We start from the raw sequence: 21006 nt of genomic DNA, 5'->3' as shown, positions 1-21006 counted from the left end.
GAGCATCTTTGTACAGTGGCTCCTGTCAGTGCTGCTAGTCTATACTGGTGACTGAACTGAAGTGTTTCTCCGTGTTAACCAGCTTCTGAACAGAAGCGACCATGGCTCCTTCAAAGAAGAACAGGGTGTTTGTCATCGGTGTGGGGATGACAAAGGTAATATAATACACATTTTTACTATGTCAGTCTGTAAGACTGCACAGCCGACCTTATGTAAGAATTGAGGCTAGCATAGATAGCTAACTGAAGACTGCAGTGCATTGAACATGTTTCACTCCAAAACGGCAGCTTTGTTCCTTTAATGTTACATTTAGCTAACATTAACACATAATTTAGCAGTGATTTATGGTGCTGATATTGTGCTGACTGCTTTTTAACCTCTGTCACGACTGACAGCATACTAAACATTAGCTTGCTAAGTTAGCCCAAACAAAGCAACACTGGTGTAGTTTGTTTGTTTTTAGGGGCTTTTTTTGTCTTAAATGTGTCTGTTAGCGTGAGTAAGGTACAGGTCTGGGTTAAATTTTCGACGTTTTTCAATCTTTATCTCATTCCTCCCATGTTCACATTTCCAGTCCAGAGTTCATGGTCAACAAGAGTTGCAAACTGTGTTAAGGGTCACCTGGCAGCTGACGTTATGAACTGTAACTCCACTATTGTTTCAGGTCCTCCAGGACAAGACAACTTTAATGTCACTCAAGAAGAGTAACTAAGCATGTGAGAACAAGTCTCACATAAAGTTTGCTGTCGTTATGTGCAAGTTGCAGTAACATTACAAACAGTTCAGCTTTCAGACTTCTGAATGTTGACCATCCTCATCACAATGTCACAGTACTCCTACTGTTCCCATTTACACCTGTTCATGTTTTACATGTACTGAACTATCAGTGTAGTGCATTGATGCATTGCTATTTCTGTCTTTCTATTTGACTATTCAATGTAGGTATTGCATTTTGAATAATCTTGACTTGATTTGCAACCAGATTTATTCTAAAGTAGAGTTGTATGCGTTCTAATGTAAAATAAACACCTTAATTGCTCAAACAAACAGGTGTGTGTGAATTCCTACGTTGAGTGGCTCTGTCTTCTCTGTGTTTTGCTGCAGTTTGACAAGCCTGGAGCTCGAGGCGACTATGACTATCCTGATATGGCCAAAGAAGCAGGTGCTTATCTTAGAATATGGACGTTGTTCAGTCATTCGTAAGATATCGTATCTGAAAATGTGCTAATTAGATCTTGTTGTATAACTTGTACCACAATGTTTTATTGCTACATATCTACATCATATTTTAGGTGAAAAGGCCCTTGCAGATGCAGGAATCCCATATTCTGACATCGAACAAGCCTGTGTAGGATATGTATACGGTGAGACCTTCTTGTTGAATATCCAATAAAATGTGATTTTTATACATTGTTAACATGTAAAGCACACACAGTATATGTATGCTCTCATGACACTCATTTAGCATCCTGTATACTACAGATTATATAACCGTAAAAGTAAACATTTTACTTGTAATTCTCATCCTCTTTCTTACTCTCTCAGGGGACTCCACATGTGGGCAGAGGGCCATTTACCACAGTCTGGGCCTGACTGGGATCCCTATCATCAACGTCAACAATAACTGCTCCACAGGCTCCACTGCTCTCTTCATGGCACGCCAGCTGGTCCAGGGAGGTGAGTCAAGCAGAACTCCTCAAAATCTACATTAAAAAAAAACAACAACAACTTTTGTAATGGAATAATAAGTGGACAGGTTCTCACTACAGGAGAAAATAGATTGCATTGTCCACAGACTCCACTTCTGCAGCATTAACCCAAAATCTATTATTTAAGTGAAAGTGTGAAAACCCACTTCTCGTCTCCTTTTGCAGGTCTTGCAGATTGTGTGCTTGCTCTCGGGTTTGAGAAGATGGAGAGAGGATCTTTGTCCTCAAAGGTATAAAACTGTGTATGGAGTTGTGTGTTGCACTGGCTACTGAGGAGGTGGACAAAATAATATGACAGTTCACAGTATGTTACAGACTACTGCAACGACACCAAATATCAAAACAAAATCTGAAAGTTATCATCTTCACCAATTAGACATTATTGTTGTATATCATAAGACTGTACAGGTATGTTAGCTCCAGATGTTCATGAAAAGTAATCAGACTGTTCCACCATTCCCTACTTAATGTGTCTTATTTGTATGAGGTGAAAAACTTTTTGAAAAGCAATTGTTAAGAAGTACCTGTTTCTAGTATATGGACAGGACCAATCCGATGGACAAGCACATGGAGGTGATGATTAACCGTTATGGGATGGCGGCGGCTCCAGGAGCACCACAGATGTTTGGCAATGCTGGCAGGGAGCACATGGAGAAATATGGTACAATCTAGTCACTTACAAGATCTAAAGTATTCAAGTTATAGTTTTTTCTTTTGCACTGGGGCCTTATTTTTTTTAACTTAACAAGTTTGCATCTGTGAGTGTGTAATAAGTGCATGGAATAAATGTTTGTTTCAATGTTTTATCTCTTCTAGGCACTAAACCAGAGCACTTTGCCAAAATTGCCTGGAAAAACCACAAGCATTCCACCAACAACCCGTAAGAGACAGATAACTCTAAAAACAGACTTTTCTTCAAAATGTACTTTGTGGATTCAAGTTAATGTGTGTGTGTGTGTGTGTGTGTGTGTGTGTGTGTGTGTGCATGCAGGTATTCCCAGTTCCAGGACGAGTACAGTTTAGAGCAGGTGATGAAGTCCAGGAAGGTCTTTGAGTATCTCACTCTTTTGCAGTGCTGGTAAAGAATTCACACATTTCCAGTCATTTCCTTTAAATAAATACATTTCTAATCTAGTTCAGAGAGTACTAACTGAGAGTACATGAATATAATTAAACCAGGAGCGAAACTAATCTGTGAATGAACGATTAATGCCTCAGTCCTAACACAGCCCTGTCTGTTTGTGCTGCTCTTCCTGACTCATCAGCCCTACGTCAGACGGTGCTGGAGCAGCAGTCTTGGTGAGCGAGGCCTTTGTCAGGCGTCACCATCTGGAGAACCAGGCAGTGGAGATCGTAGCTCAAGAGATGGTGACAGATACCGCTTCTACCTTTAATGAAAACAGCTGCATTAAGATGGTGAGAAATGTTGAAATCCTTATTTACTGAAAACTTTTTTTGGTAATACTCACATGAATAACTGCACAGCTGTGGATCACAACCAGTTTTTCATGATTAAACTTAAATGATTATGACTGAACAGAAACGTTTTACAGTTTTACCCCTCCTGACTCCTCCTGAATGTCTGAATGAATCCTATTAATACATTTTTCAACGTATCTCTTTGTGGGGTTTTTCAGGTGGGGTATGACATGTCTCGATTGGCCGCCAAGAAGTGTTACGAGGCTGCGGGTCTGAAGCCCAGTGATGTTGATGTGATCGAGCTGCACGACTGCTTCTCAGCCAATGAGCTCATCACATATGAGGCTCTGGGGCTGTGCCCTGAAGGTATTGCTGCAGCTCTTATTACCCTACAGTACCCTCCAACAGTTTAAAGAAAAGTTTGTCTTCTTTTAGAAGAATATATAGGCATAAAAATGTCACTGGATTAGAACTATCCTTATTGAATGAGTTATGCTGCTTATGTCCACATCAGGGTTTCCCCTACATACCCCTAAATGACCAGACACAAAACAAAGGATCCTATAGTGTAGATTGACCAATTAAACAAGAATTTAGATAGAATTTGCCTAATTCTCTGAAGCTAAGCCTGTAGTACTCGTATTATTGTGTTTTGAGTGACTGATGCTTTATACAGATCATGAAACCTTCCTGTGTGAGATACAGCAATAAGTATTTTAAGACTAAATTGATTAAACCGTTGCCTGCCTTGTGTCACGCAAATCGCTGCAGATCTTGTTGAAACATCCAGGCATTAGGATTATTGTACAGGTGGGACTTGAGGTCTTTTTTTTTTTTTTTTCAAATAGGGGATCAAAGGTATATATAACCCAGGTATCTGTGTCAGGCCTGATCCCCACAACAAATCTCTTATCCCCAACACCTGTTTTATTTGATCAGCTTTACGAATTGTGCAATCGCACAGAGTTGGAGGCAACAGAAAGTCGACCTCTGACTGTTGCTGTTGCACTGACACACCCGACCATATCAGCTGACAGCTACACCTCTGTTGTTGTCCATCCACTTGAGATATTTTACAAAAAGCTTTCTTATGCATTACTACCTGAGATGTGAGTTAAAAGATGAGATTATATTGTACAACTGGCTACTTTCACACTTGCCAAGTGGTGCTTTTGACTGCAGAGATGTGTTCAGCATAACATTTTTTAGGTTTAATACATCAGGCAGGGAATATGTCATTGCTTTTACTTAACATTGATTAGTTGCTATTAGTATAATTTGTAAATTGGCCCTCCAGTATTCCTTCCTTCCTCCCTTCCAGACATAAGCATGTGTTTTAGTAGCATTTAGTAGCATTCACATAATTACATACATACTGTACGTCAGTATGAATGTAATATAATATGTAATATTTGTATTTTATCTATAGGGTAACCCTTTTTAGTTGGTTCCCTTTCTTACATCTCACATGTTCCTCATCAAATAGACATCTTCAAAAGAAATGTTTGTTTTCATCCTTTTTTTGCTTGAATCAACTTAGGACTTATTTGATACCATGCATGTACTGATAATATTAACATGTAATAATGTTATACTGTAAGTTTCACACTCTCCACTCTGTGTACCTTCTTCTGCAGGTAAAGCGGGAGAGATGATCGACAGAGGGGACAACACTTATGGTGGCAAGTTTGTGGTCAACCCCAGTGGTGGTCTCATCTCTAAAGGACATCCTCTGGGTGCCACAGGTATGCTGATCCTCTTGTCATATGTAGGACAGTGTCCACATTACATTATTCCTGCCTGAATCAAGGTCAAAAAGCATTGTTGATGGGTTCACTGTGGTACTGATTCAAGCTTTGCCAAACTATTTCCACACTGGCCACCAGGTGGCATGTGTCTCACAGTGTTAGTTGCCTGGATTGTAACTTGGTAAAAGTGATCCTTCTTAGCCTTCATGTGAGAGGGCAGACACTTTGATCATATTCTAGTCACAACTGCTTAAATCTGTGTGCACTGACACAGACAAACACACACTCGCTCTTGTGCTGTTTTCTCTCTTTTCCCCCTTTTTCATTTGTTCATTTCTCCCTGCTGACCTTCCTGTCCTGCATCAAACCCAACAATATGAGCTATTATGACCTTAAACTCATTATTTTTACCTGAACACCCCCCCCTCCCCTTCCATCCAAGTCATCAATACTCCACCTGTCTCCAGGGTCACGCTGTGCAAGTGCCCCAGTCAGCTTAACTCTGTCTGATCCGTGGTGTTGCTCCTAATCTTAGTTGTAAAACTCTGACCTCTTCCCTCAGGAACACTGTGAGCCGAGATATTGACGGCTAATTGAATGACCTGTGCAGGGAACCCCAGTGTGTGCCACCTCAGTAGCACGGAATTTTCATGTGTTGACATGACACCCAGGGACCTTGAAATCTCAGCGGCGCTGTGATTGTTGTTGTAAACTCTGACATGCTTTAACTCTTCAGAAATGAACAGACGTGATCATCATTTGTCACGCACCTTTGAAATCTGCTCTTCAGGAGGGTTTAATGAGTGGCTTTTAATACTCACCCTGAAAATTCCCTTTTCATTGAGTATGAAATACTTGTCCACAGGGATATTTAGAGGCTCTAGTTGCTCCTTATTTTAATAACTTAAAATCCTAATTGGCATTTAGACAAAATGACTTGCAAATAAACAAGTCTGCGTGGGGAAGATTAGGAGAGTGCTGCAGAAGGTGAAAGACGCACCATGAAGAGGTCTTTACACATAAGTCCTTTAGCTTATTGGGATAATGGAGAAATGCACAAGCTCATTAAGCAGATGGGATGAAATGCTTAGCTATAACTCTAGTGCAGGAGTTGACCCTTGCGTGATTAGAGAGTCAGTTGTCATATTAGGAGCCAACTTGTCACCCCTGTCTGTGACAATGCTGTGTTATTACATTTAGTTAAGTGATTGTCGCCTCACTAAGTTTTGGTGTTTTTTCATTATCCTTCACAGTTTTATTAGAAAGAAAATCAATTTACTACAACTGGATATTTAGGCTAGAAATCATTTCAGGCATTATTTGCTTTCTTTAGTCACACAAAACACTCAATTCAGATGCCTTTGAAGATTATTATAAAAACAGAAATCAATGTCTTACAAAAAAGAGAACTAATTCCTAAAAGTGTTAATACATACTGCTTTGTTTGGTTACAAAAAAAGCTTTTATTGTTACTAAAATAGAATTAGAAAAAATACATAAAAAACTGCAACCATGCTACAATGCTGCCCTGCTTTGTCTTTTTTTTAGATAAATTAGAAATATACTCCTCAAGGTACCCCTAGAGCCTTTTCTGGAACTTTCAATCACATATGGTCAAATTCAGTTGATCACTGTGCAAAAGTGTCTATGATCAGTATTTGTATGTTCACACTGGATCAAATGACTGTACACTATGTTTTAGGGCTAACTTATTAGTTACAAACCCACAGAGAATTATCACCTGACTGCAGTTTCACCTCAAGTCTAAGGAGTGTTTTAGTGTATCTCAGCCCAGGCTCCAGACTTACGCATTACCATTGATTTTGGATCATACGTAAATCACAGATTGAGTTATGCATTTGCAAATAGTATTGCTCCAATAGTATCTCCATAGTTAGGGTTAGGGTCAGGGTTAGCATGTGATTGCTGCATCTGCTGCTGCCTGACTGGCATAATAACAGCAAATAACAGCAAAACCTCTCCACCAGATATATGTGTATATATATATATATATATATATATATATATATATATATATATATATATATATATATATATATATACACACACACATATATACACATATATATATATATATATATATGTATATACACACACACACACATACACATACATACATACACATACAGTACATACAACAATAAAAACGATAAACCCTAACCCCTCCTGTCTCCTCTCTCCATTAATGTATGGGCTGCATAATTAGAAATCTCTTACACTCACCACATCCCTGTCTACGACTTATGTCACCCTCACCCTCTGTCCTGCTCCCTCAGGTCTGGCCCAGTGTGCAGAGCTCTGCTGGCAGCTCCGTGGACAGGCCAACAGGAGGCAGGTTCCAGGAGCAAAAGTGGCCTTGCAACACAATATTGGCTTAGGTGGGGCTGTGGTCGTCACTCTGTACAGGTTGGGATTCCCACAGGGGGCCAGGTGAGTGTTGCGTTATGACGTCTCCAGTTCTTTTCTTCATTATTTGGCTTCTGCGCTGTAGGAACAGTATATTGCTTTGTCCTCTGTTTATACAGCCTCTCATGTAACTTAATCAAGGAAACTTTTTTTTTTGTGTTCACACACTCTTGTCTGCTTCCTACAGATCCCACATAGCTGCAGTTCCCACCAGCTCAGGCAGCAGTCTGGAGGGGTTTAAAGCTTATCCTGTCTTCAAAGAGATGGAAAAACATCTACAGGAGGTACACCAGCATGCTATAACTAACAAAAGCTCACACTTTAACTCTAATGTGTTTGGGATATCAGTACGTCTGCATCCAATTAAATACATCCTTATCTCTTATCTCCTTTTAGACTACTTATTGTTGTGTTGTGTGTTAGGCAAAATTAATATTACATGCTCATTAGCATCATCAAATTATAGAAAGGCAAAGTAGAAACAAACTACAGAGATTTTTTTTTTTTTACTTTTTCATTGCCATGTACGATATGCACAATGTTATTCATACCATTTAAAAAGTATAGACTTGCTGACCATAACAGCTATCAATGACTCACTGTTGTGAACATTGTCCATTATTTTTTAAAGCATTTATATTTAAAGGTACATTATGTGCTGTTACAATAAAACAGCAATAATATCATCCTTAGTTATAGAGCACTATCCAGCAAATACAGTACAAAAATATCTTTGCTTTATGGATGTAAGATGAATACTGACCATGACTCAAATGCATTTCAAGTGGTCTCTCTGCAGCGCTGCAGTTCTTAAATGATTCAACACTGACAAGGCGTTGTTTTCATGTAACAATTTTATATTCATGTCTGTATGGCATGACTGTTATGATATTCAGACAAAAAAACAAACAGAAAAAACATGGTTAATAATGGTTGCACTGTGTATTCAAGGATAATAATTGTGCTTTGATGTATCAGAAAAGGCGAGGCAGGCCGGTAATTAATGTGGGTTAATTAGGCTGTTACGTGAGGCATCCTTCATACGGTACAAATGGTTCTTGACAGGTCGGAACGCTTTATCACAAAAACACCCACAAAAACACCCAAAAGTACATCTTTATTTGAAATGACACTGACCACCTAGAAACCATTTGAGCTTGGCATTTATCATCGATCTGCCAGTTATAACCAGCATGTGACAGTGTCCGACGACCTCTTATCTCTCTCCTAAACCCTGGGAGTGCAGAGGATAGCTGTGATAATCATATGTGGAATTGGTTCAGTTCTCTGCTGCTGAAATGTGGCAAGATTATAAATGTGAAATATATGATTGATTTGGATTCTAGTCACTCCTGCATACAACCTGCCTCTTTGTAGTGGGTGTTTTTTTTTTAAAAGCTGTGTTTTCAGGAGAGGGTGTCTTTTTTTCTTGGTAGGAAAAGGTACACAAGCTGAAAACCATATACTTTTTTTATATCAAGCCCTCCTGCATTTGTGCATGCAATTATATGAACAATGATATGTATACAATCAATACTTTCTGAACTAGGATTCGGTCCCAACCCTTCCCTTGTTGGACCGAATGCCGGAGAGAGAATCACTATTTTGCGGGTAAAAGTTCAGTCACAGTGAACTCTGCGCAAGGCGCCAGGAAGCCAACACATCTCGCCTCCTTCTTCCCTGAAATAAATAAGGAGCGAGATTTGAACAAAGAACACGTTTGAATCTCTGCAAGATGTGTTCAGAAGCTCTATAGGAGGGACTAACATACTTATTGTGAAGCCAGAGTTAGTTAATACAATCAGATCATAGTATTTACTTTTCATGTCTTCGTTACCTGACAGACATTTTATCGCTTCATTACAGGCATAAAAGTGGTTTACACCTACATAGCTTCAGTCATGATTATCCCTTGTGTGTCATTATAGTTAATTTGCAGTACAGTTTAGCAGAGGTAATTATTCAGAGACTAAACCATATGTCTTTGATTTAAATGCTTCAAGAAGCTCTCGTCACATTACAATAAATGGTTTAGGTATTTAATTTGATGTGTGTGGGCAGCTGCTACAGCCATCATTTTACAAGATCTTTTACATGGAGCTTAAAAAAACCCTTTCCCGACTCCCTCCAGGAAGGAGAGAAGGTCGTCAAGAAGATTGGCGGAGTGTTCGCTTTCAAAGTGAAAGATGGACCAGATGGGAAGGAGGCGACTTGGGTGGTGGATGTGAAAAATGGCAAAGGTTCTATCACCAATGACCCAGGTTTGTATCTATAATCTAAGTTGTTAAGCTCTACTCGTGCTTTCTGTCGCAAAGATCTCTTTATTGGATGGGTACTTTTATGTCCATTGCAGTAGTTTTCAACATTTCACCACTCAACACTGTATGTCTTTCATGCTCCTGAAGGGGTCAAAACTCCAGCAGCACTTGTAGCATAAAGAACGGCTTGTAGCCTTCATCACATTCAGCATACAACACACTACAAAGAATATTACAGACTTCTTTACTTCTCCACGACTCCTTGGAAGTAGGTGAAGTGGGACCAGAAATCCCCTCTCTGCTGTTCAGTCTCTTGACACTGCACTCTCCAGAGTTCCAAGTCAATGTAATTAGAATGAGATGAAAGGAACACATGTATATATGGGAATGTAGATGGTGGTAATGAAAGGAAGTTCGGTGGGTTCAAATAAAAGATAGTGTTGAAATGTCAGTCAACACATTTAATTAAAGGTAAGGCATTCATAAAAGCCTCCAGGATCTTCCTGAAAGCTGCAACAATCCTTTATGACAATCAAGGATCTTCTTTGGAGTACAGTTATTGATAAGTGACTTTGTTGAGCCATTGTCTTTTTAAGGCAGGGAGTCTGATTTCCTGTTCACTAAGATACATTTTTAACCAACAGTGCAGGCAAATTAAATTATTATTTTTTTAAATAGTTTGGAGACACAAAAGTATTTCTTTAATTCAAGAGGATAAGATTGATTTGTGTTTTGGGTTCAGATGTCGGGGATTGCTTCAGCCATCTGGATGTGTATGAGTGAGATGCAATTTCTACAGGTGTGTGAAGCTCTCCTATACAGCACTTAACATTTTAAGACCAAGGCAGTCATTACAAGATTTGGCTCAATTTCCAAATAACTGAATCGATCTTTTAGATAGCTTCTGTGATGGATTTAAAGAGTGATAATGCTGCTGCACTTCATGTCAAAACATCAAAACATCAAACTAACTGAAAACACACACACACACACACACACACACACACACACACACACACACACACACACACACACACACACACACACACACACACAACTAAATAGCCACATGACTGTTTCCATTAGGCCGACTCTCTCTGTGATGCTCTCTGTATCTAATGGATCTAAGCCATTATTTCTGAGTTTACCATTGCTGTTTCATCTGATTGAATGTTCCTGAAATGTTCAGGGATGTCCTAAGATGCCCTTCTGCACAGTTTGTGCAACAAGAAATTCAAGTTCAGTGTTTTTTTTGTTGTGTTTTTGTTATTTGAAAAGTTAGAGATGTTAAATGTATACAGTGTTTGATTGCATCATTGTGTTGAATGATTTGTAGCTTGTATTTGTTATTCAAGCTTTATCTTTTTTTTCTTCTTTTTTTTTTTTTTTTTTAGAATTATTGTATATAGTTGAGAGGCAAGAACACGGTGTGTGTGTATATATATTAACATATAGAAGATCCCAGTCTGATAGAAACTCCATCTGTCCTTGAGCACAATATACAGTAGCAGATTTCCTTTACAGCACATCTCAGGGTGGACAAGAATAAAACACAACCTCTGCAAAACAAAAGAAAGCTAGTATGTGCTGATGTGTGTGGGGGGGGGGGGTAAGAATAGATAGCCAAATTATGGGATGGCCTTGCTGCTCTACCAGAACAAGGACGCAGCCATCACTATGGTGACAGATAGATGGTAGGCTTCACGGCTGTTATGCTATTTCACACTTTATACAGCCTTAAGAGCTGCCTTACCTTTTACACTGTCCCTGTGAATGCATCAAATCTAAATTTGACATATTTTAATGTGTTTTTATTTAGGTTGTGTGTGCAAACAGGCGTTTGTTAGTTTGGTAGAAGTCAAGCAACTTTAGGGACAAAGTGATATTCTCTCATTTTTGTTTTATCTTCAGTAAAACAAAGAGTAGAAAGACAGAACTCTTACATTTGTACATTTTTTCCCATCATTCTCCTGTTGCACATGCACTTCCCGTTAGGACAATTGTAAGCCTGCACCGATGCAGACTCGCTATTTACACTCCACATTGATTTGATTGGGACAGCCCTTTGATATGGACACGTGAACACGCAAATGAAGGGAGGGTGGATAGGACGAGGGGATAAGGGCTGGTTTGGGATTGGGCCTCAATATATGTGTATGCCTACATGTTGGGGGTAAAGTATGCTACACAGATTATGGTACACTGCCCAGGACTCCCCAGCAGTCAGTCACAGCTGATGAACCCTCTCTGATGAGTCCAGTTTCCTTTGGAAGTGAAGCAATCATGATTCTCTAATGTCATGAGATAGATTAGCTACAGATTAACCTTAATTTCTTGTATTATGTATGTGTACAAGGACACACATGCACATCAATGCACCATCAAAGCCCGGGAAGAAGAAGACTGCAACTTAGAAAACATGAACATAAACTAAATATGTAGTAACTGTATTTTGTTCGTGTTTTGTGAGGAAGGAAATGCATTCAACATGTTTATTAGACTTCAAGGATTCACCCAGTGTGAATATCATACCATTCTTAGCTTTAGATTGTATGTGAGAAAGGGCACTTGTAACATGATCCATCTCTCTGAAGTCTTCTTTCCATTTCACATCAGTCAATAAAGAGAGAGCCAAGCTGCAGAATGTAAAAAAAATATGTACCTGAGTTATACAGTACACAGCTCGATCAACACACATAGTCCATATACTGTTTATTGAACAGTACAGTGTACGGTTCATAACTCTGCCTGGAGTACTGCCTTTTAAAGCGAGATCACTTTTTGTGTAGATTATGTCACTGAGGCATCAGTTTATTGCAACACATTTTTTAAAGGGCTGTATAATTCACAGCACACACACTGCATGCTGTTTCTGCAGAAAAAATAAAAACCCAATTTCATCTGAATTCACTCTTTGATGCCTGATCAATGACATATTGATACATCACTACGCCTGAGGCAGAAATCATGATGGAAAAGGTTGTATCCTGTGTCAACACGCTGATGGTTACATATAGTATACATAGTATAGAATTATTGCTATAATAGTGATGTAACATTTACCTTTTCTATCTTTTTCTTCAATATATCCAACATTATATATATATATTATTTCCCTTCATATGTGTACAAGGAATAGCAAATATGAATTGTTTTTGAATTTTAATACGTTTGATATGTTTGATATGGCAGTATAATAAATACGTTCTTCTTCATTTTGTCTTTATTTTAGGTAAAAAGGCAGACTGCACCATAGCCATGAGTGATGAGGATCTTCTGGATCTGATGACAGGAAAGCTGAACCCACAAACGGTGAGTGCAATTGTGTATTAACAGTCAAGTTAAATGTTTAAAAAGTCTTATATTTAACATTTATTGACAGATTTCACTCCATTGAGTCATTTCAGTTCAGTTCAGAGCTTTATTGTCCTTCGAGGGGAAATTTGGTTTGCAGTGACAGTACAAAAAACAACTAAAACAACAACAATAAATAAATAAACAGTGACATAAAAAACATCATCTCAGCATACAGCACAACCAAACTTGATAAGAAACAATCACCATCGGAATAAAAAGTAAAAGTATCAATAGAGTCTCGCCACACAAGCAGTGCATTCAGGGGTTGTACAAGTTAACTGCATTGATTACACGTTGGAACAAAGGAAAAGTGGGTGATCAGAACTGGACAAGATTGACTGTGCTTTCTCTGAGAGAGAGCGCTGCTTCATGCCAATTATCTTACTGTCCTTAGTTTTCTGAATATTTAACTTGAGGAAATGGCTGTCACACCACTCCACAAAGTCCATCGCATCTGGTCCATGGTCAACCTCTCCATCCTGGAGCAAACTGACCAAGACTGTGCCTGTCATTGTGGTGACTTCTGCTGTCATTTATATATAAGATAAACAATAATGGGGACAGGACACACCCCTGTGGTGAGCCTGTAGACGACAACTTGTTTTGGGATAAGACATTATTTACCCTGACTGACCAAGGCCTGCATGTTAAAAAGTCTGGGAGCCATTTCACCATACTGACATTAGGATTAAAAAAGGACACTAGTTTCGGGCATAAGATGGGTGGCTGAATTGTGTTAAAAGCTGAGGAAAAGTCTGCAAATAAAAGTCTAGCATGAGTTTTTGTACCCTCAAGATGCTTGTAAAGAAAGTGAAATACAGTGGTGGAAGCGTCCTCCACTCTTCTATTTGGCCGATAAGCAAATTGCATCGGGTATCAGCCATCAGCCAGAAGAATTTTTAAAGCATCAGGAAACTCATTTTGAAATGTAACTAACAGCACAAAGGTGTAAATAGTGTTAGTGGCCTCAGTTTGAGCTTTCACAAATATGGTAAATATCTCATTATATATACGGTATATATATATTGTGCTGACAGAGGGGACAGAAATCCTCTGCATACTGCACAAGTAAAATGCATTTAATGGCTACATCTAAATGATACTGATACCAATTAGAAGGATTACATGTATGTAGCCTAACACAGAAAGTCCCTAGTATAAGTATGATGGTAAATTAATGAAAAATGAAAAACAGAACACTTCAATCAGTTCTCAGCACCTTTTTAGTCTGTTGGCACCAGCTGTATGGGAAAATGTGTCAACCTGTCCTAAAACTAGCTCTAGTTAGAGAGCTGGATAGCAACCCGCATACAGCTTACCTGTGAGAGGCTAACAAGCAACACCCTCATCCAGCAACAACAGGAAAACAAAAAAAAACTAGGTTTATGCTAAACTTTTAAACACTTTTAATTTATTTTGTTTATTTGTAGTTTATTTATTTAAAACATTTATTTCAATGTCAACACAAAGAAATATGCTCAGTCCATCTCCTCCAATATGTCACTGTACTTTAGTTATTAAAAAACGTATGTTTTCGATAGCCGACACTCTTTCAGTGACAGGTGAATTATTAAAAGTGTCTTTTCTTGGAGCTACAAGTTTATGTCTCTCCTCTGAACTGCTGTTTCCTCAGGCGTTCTTCAAAGGGAAGCTGAAGATCACAGGGAACATGGGCATGGCTATGAAGCTACAGAACCTCCAGGTTGCCCCAGGCAAAGCCAAGCTGTGAGACCCTGCAGAAGTTTGATTGGAAAACTTCATCCCTCCTATTGAAACTGTAATTTTGCTAATCAACAAGCCCACTGAATACTAAAATAATGTATTTAATTTTAGAAGACGGTCAATACAGTTTCGATTCCAGCTGCTACTTTGATATCAGGTTTGTCGTTAAGCTCCACATTGTTGGATCTTGGCCCATTATCTTCAAATCAAATTATAGAAACATCCAGTGAGTTCGTTACACACAGGAGCTGCATGTTTTTTCTGCTGCTTCCATGTATGCAACAACAGATTTCAAGAAAAGTGAGTAGCTCTTCTGTATTTTGTTAATAATATAGTCAAACCACTCAATGTGCCTCTGATTTCTGCCACTTCTAGCCTGAGCTATTTTGATAGATCATTTTCTAAAGCATACATGTCTGTAAATCATAGCAATCATCTAATTTTAAAAAAAAACTAATAAATCTTTCACTGAAAATAACTTTTTGGGCTGTGCAGTGATTATATTCATATTTTCTATCTTTCTATTTCATCATACTATGATATGATTTTTTGCTATCGGCATATTGGGATTCAAAGCTCTCTCTCATCTAGATGAATACATTAATTACATTTAATTTTACAGGAATCTGTTACGGCTTTGGATCTCAAATACTTGAGAAAATGCTTTTTTTTTAGTATTTTCCTATACAGTAGGTAAAATACTAAGAGAATATTTGATTCAATGGAATAAGAGGAACTTCTTTCCACATCATTATAATTTGGTAAATGTCATTACAAACCTATATAGATGTACGGGTGTGTGTGTACTTCTGTTGAATATCATTGTTCAATTCATGCACAAATACACTAGGAATCATTTATTGAAACATATTGATCAGGTGAAGCTCTTTGGTGTGTTAAGTTTGCTCAAATCAATAATATCATTGTTTGGCTTGTGGCAAAGCCTACATGAAGAATTGAATGCAGTCTGGAACAAAACAAGTGTTGCTGCTAACATTACAGCATTATAATGATATAGAATTTGACTGGTACCACTACATTTCTGTTCCTTCATGCCATACTTTATAAAACATGCATGTCCCATGATTGGTTGCTCTCATTTAGACTGCCAAACCTAAGAGTAGCAGCTTTGAAAATACTACGCAAAAGAAAACCTGTTTATTGGTCAAATGAGGTTCATATCACTTCTGTTGAAGATTCAGTTCTGGTTTCACTTGAACTCGAAACATTTTTTCTCTGCTAGCAAATCTGTCTCACTCAAATCTTGACAAACATGGAGCCTAACCAAAGAGCAGAGAGTGCCTAATGCATCGGATTACCAGAGTCAGGAGGTTGTGTTTGTACTCGGGCACCACAAGTGAGAGGTAGTTTATTTATTTGGAGGGTTTATCCCACTTTTTGAGGGATGTTTCAGGGCTTTATCAGATCAAATCAAATTGCTGGACTACAGATTAAGAAGAAAAATAAAAACTCCACCAGATTAAGTTGATTTATTTGCAATAAGGCCATCATTCTCCATTAATCTTAACAACAAATCCAATTTAACACGTATTATAGTTCTGCTTTACATATGTACTCTTTCACTGTAACATATTCACTGGTTAGAATTCAAACAAGAGTACTTCACTTGTTTTTGTTTTGGTCAGCCTTTGTGCCCTACTTCCCTCTTTCTCTATTTCCCCTCCATTTGTCTATTTATTATGGAGTTTATCCAAACCTCTCCCTGAAGGCCTGCACCCTCCGCCCACCACTGCGCACCTTCTGCTAGATCCAGCCTGCGTTCATAATTGCTCCTTTTCAGCCAACTCCGTTTAGCCCACTCTGCCCTCCATCCTCTCACTCTGCCAGGTGGCCTTGTGGCCAAATGACGATGTATGTTACACAAGCAGCACGGCTGGCCTGTCTCACTCAGCACCGGGCTAATGGGATATATAGTAACAACTACAGTGTGAAGGGGTGAAGGAGTGTGAAGTGAGGGTGAGTGGTGTTAGCGGAGGCTTTTTAGGCTTTGTTCGCCGCAAATCAAGTCGGAAGCTCAGCCTTGCTAGTTTTCTTTTCTTAGAAAGGGAAAAAAAGGGATATATTGGATTTGCTTCTATTTGAGCAAGGTGGACTTTGTTATTTGTTCAGTTGATCAATCATCTGCACACAGTATTAAAAAAAGTTCACCTTCTGCCTGTAAGAAAAATCGAAAAAATATATCCTGTAACTGTGAATATGAGATTTGAAAGTGACACTGTGGTGTCTTGGGATCTTTTCACAGACACAGTATGTACAGTATGAGTCAGAGCCAGAGTGCATCTAACATTCCCCATATGAGAAGAGTGAAGTTTGAATTTGTACAGTCAAACAAACAGTCCTGTGTTCTTGGGTAATTGCTACTATATATTGACAATCATCCCTCATCACTTTCTAGACCCCTCTTCTGACACAGCCTTGTTGAAACATCTTTAAAGTCAGGAAAACAATAAAAAAAGAAAAGTTTGCTTTCACTTGTGAGGAAATTCAGAGTTTATTAGCGATGTACTAAAGCGCCTGAACACCAAAATACAAGATCAATGTAGTGAAGAGAGTATTATCATTTAAAGAAAGACATTTGAATGTGGCCAGAAAGTGGCATTTACTGGGTAATGGCAGATTCAATTTCACTTAATTAACCAAGATTGTCTTAGGTCAATTTCTCAGGTCTTTGAGGGACCTGACTGAGAGGGAGTGAGATGGGACCACAAGCAGGAAACAATAAGCATCTTGACTGCTGAGCATATTATGAAACAGGTGCGCTTCTCCTGCACTGATATTCAGGCGGAAAGCAATGAGCCATCAGCCTATTAATGAAGCAATCTATGGGCTTACAGGCCATTGATTGCTGCCTTTGTTAATAAAGACAATAAATGATGTGATCCTTTTTGCTGGTTCTTTTTTCTCATGTATAGAGCCTTTTTTCCTTTGTCTCTTCAGAGCAACTGGAGAATATAGACATGTGTCATGTACAGTAGCAATCAGCCCATCTGTGAGGTTATCCCGCTTCTTTATTAACAATGCTGATGACGTCAGATCACTGTGCTTTTCCATGTTGCCTATCAAAGCAAGAACAGGCAATAGAGTGTTTTAACTCACCATGTTCCTGCTTTCTCCGGCATTGTCTGTCATTGCCAATATTTTAGCTTGGAACTGCCATCTCCCCTGTCCCAGCGCATCCACGGCTTTCAGGGAGAGGTCTGAGCTGTTACTTTTAAGAAACATTTTCTAATATGCCAGAAACAACTCATCTTTAGTACATCTGAACTCACGGCGTTGTGCCAGCTCGTACAAGCTTCCAACAAAAGCTTCAATTCACTCTCTGGGCTTCTGCACATGCTTGTGAATGCACGTCATATCTGCTCAGGCACAAAATGGTTGCTAAATTTAGCTATTACCATGGTGTATATAGCCTACTGAAAACAAAAAAGTCTGACCTTTCTGTCCCTTCTTCGTCTATGTCTAGCTTTGACACTACTTAAAAGCAGTCAAACCAACCATGCTACATTGACTATTCATACTGGTGAAATCAGAGAGTTTTGATGGTTGGAACTTCCAGGCATCCAGTCAGCCACCTTCTGACACCATGTACAATAGCAATTAAAAAGGAACCATCAGCCCGGTTGTGAATTTAACCTGTTTCTTTATTAACAAGAGCACACACTGATGACATTATGTTACTGCAGACATCTTTTTCCTCTTGTTTTGTTGTGATAAAACTGCTGTAATGTTTCTCCACGGCATGCTAAACTGAAAGTGTAACAGCAGTACAAGTAGAGAGAGTCATAAAGTAATGCCAGTAACATAGCAGTGATGTGACACCTTAGTTGTTACAGGTCATTTTAGCAAAGTAAGTCTGTTAGATTGGACTTTTTTTGTAAGCTGAAGAATGTGTTATTTCTTAGTCTCACTTTATCTCTGAATGCACAAGGAAGCTAACCTTCAGCTCCCCTGTTGACACATAAAAGAATCATGGGAGCTGTAGTTTATGAATGCAAACAAAGAAGTCATGACTTTTTATAATGATTAGGAGGTGCTGATGTACATACGTATTGAGAAGTCCATTCATTAGCTTTCAGAAATACTGAAAGAAACCAATTATATAACCATAACAATGGTATGCTCTATGGTATGTAAATGGGTATTTTTAAAAGGCATCACAACATTAAATGTATTTGATAAGTAGCCGGCTAATATGTGTGCCACTTCACAACACACACTTTGCACTGCTCAATAATTACATCTGTCCTGTTTTCTTGGGATATTTTTGATGGAGAGTGGAGTGGCTGGCTGAGTGCACTGGCCTCCACAGGTTTTTATATCTTTGACAGATGTAGTAACCTTGTACAATAGTTTCTTTAATACAGCCCTCTGTTCTGTCCTTTTAGTCAGCCTCTTGTGAACCTTTCGGTCAGTGGGCTGGCAATTGCACATAATTCCTGCAATTTGTTCTTCAAGGTTGTCTTGGTGATGGCCATTCTACATCATTTTGAACCTAGTCTTGTTCCAAAGCTGCTTTAGTTGCTCCTGTTCAGAGCGTTTGCTTTAAATTAGCAGAGCAACTAGTGAGATTATATCTTGTAGCTCACTTTAAAACAAGTCAATTCTACAGTCATTTTAGAGACAAAAAACTAGTGAGAAAACTCATTTTAGAGTATTGAAGTACTCAAAACAATTACTGACAAGATCATGTATTGCGGTGTCTTCGTGTACATCAAAATGAGATTTTAGCTGAGCCCAATTTTAATGAGTCATCCGTCGCGCCAAGTCACCTGAAGTGCACCGGTAATCTTTTAAATCTCTTCTCTTTACCTAACTGACAGCTTTAGTTTACATTGGCTTTAGTTTACATTGGGATTTATTCTGGTTTGAATAGGACATCTGCTCAGGCAAAAGAGTTGACAGTAGAGAATGGATGCATGGGAATGTCACAGCTTGTCAGCCTTCCAAATAAAGTTTTTAGTTTTAGTCCTTGAAGTGTCCGACACCTGACTTGTGCCTGCAGCTCTGACACACTTGAACAATCTTGTAACTCCAATTTTAGATCTCAGATCCATTAAACAAGTCAAACAGAATACTATTTGTATGTCTTTGATATATTTTTCATTTCTTGATGTTTTCTTTTTTTTACAGAGTTGGTACATTTTTATCAATTTAGGACTACAGTGAAATGTTCCTTTTTACAATTACAGAATGGCAGCTCATGAAACATACTGGTAGTAAAATCTACATTTTTTCACTTTTGAAATACATACAGTAGATGTACAGCATATATCACATACATATGGACAGAGTTCAGAGTGTGACCTGCGGATGATGACTTGAGTTGTGTGTTTTTTTTAATGCAGTTTGTCTTGGTGCACATCAGTAATGCACTGGTCCCATATGCTTCTCCTTTGGTTGTTTAAGGCAAAGAGGGAATACAATGGGGTGCAAAGACAACTTGACATGACTTCAACACAAGGGCAAACATTCATCTTCATTTTCATCATGACCTTCATCATCATTTCTGCCCTGATTCTGACAATGACCGTACAGTACTGTAGGTATTAGACAACAAGGCAGAGAAGTGCAGGGGAAAAGGTGTTGCTGAGAAAATATGGGAAATCTTAAAGAATCCCTATTTCTTTCTTTTTTTGAACATGAATGAAATAGTTCCATTTGTGTGTTTAAAATACCGATTTCAGCGATTTCCTTGTAACTCAACTTACGTGGATTTGTCCATCTCTGTCTCTTTGTTTTGCAGTTTACTGAGTCACTGAAGTCACTAATAGAAGATTTTAGTTTCATCATAGAGAACAGAGTGACAAAAAGTGAAATATACAAAAAACCCCAGTTAATATTATGCTAAAAACATACCAAAAAAGGTCATAATGAATAAAAACAGATACAAGTGAATTTCCATTTTTTCTGCAGTCCACAGAGGGAGAGGTTCCTTTAATTATATCTGACATTAGCTATTGTGTTCTCCATTTCTGCTCCTTAAAGACAGGCTGACTCACATTTATGGGAAGATGTTAGTTAAACCTCAAACAGGATCAGTTCTGCGGTTTGAAACATCTGACAGCCGGAGCGGCACAATGTCACTGCTTGTACCAAATAATACATCTCTGATAAATATGTACACACACAAACATACACAATCAAATGTGGGTCATTATTTAGGTTATGTAGAAAAAAAAAAGTCTTTTTTTCCTGGGTCATCTGCAGTCATCCACTTTTGGCCGCTCTCCTTCTCGGAGGGGAAAAGTGTGTGAATTGAATCACCTCAACTCTTCAATCTGCCTCCCTCTCCTGCTGGTCCAGCGGCTGTAGATGTGCTAGTAGCTGTTGGCAGGGCAGATGATT

General features: G+C 38.6%; 1 protein-coding gene across 1 annotated transcript; it reads left to right on the top strand.

Annotated features, from left to right (window-relative positions):
- scp2a (sterol carrier protein 2a) lies at window positions 1–15172 on the top strand. The gene is made up of 16 exons (XM_053330054.1): window positions 1–155; window positions 1105–1162; window positions 1293–1364; window positions 1546–1677; window positions 1875–1939; window positions 2244–2370; window positions 2526–2589; window positions 2701–2787; window positions 2975–3125; window positions 3347–3494; window positions 4766–4873; window positions 7174–7327; window positions 7491–7587; window positions 9435–9564; window positions 12794–12873; window positions 14552–15172. Exons 1-16 carry the CDS (start codon window positions 102–104, stop codon window positions 14645–14647), a joined length of 1623 nt encoding a protein of 540 aa, XP_053186029.1. The 5' UTR covers window positions 1–101; the 3' UTR covers window positions 14648–15172.
- The last annotated feature ends 5834 nt before the right edge of the window (window positions 15173–21006 follow it).

This window comes from Scomber japonicus, chromosome 12 (assembly GCF_027409825.1).
Source record: "Scomber japonicus isolate fScoJap1 chromosome 12, fScoJap1.pri, whole genome shotgun sequence".
NCBI lineage: Eukaryota > Metazoa > Chordata > Actinopteri > Scombriformes > Scombridae > Scomber > Scomber japonicus.
Note: the sequence above shows the minus strand (reverse complement) of the source record. Positions and strands in the feature narration are given on the sequence as shown.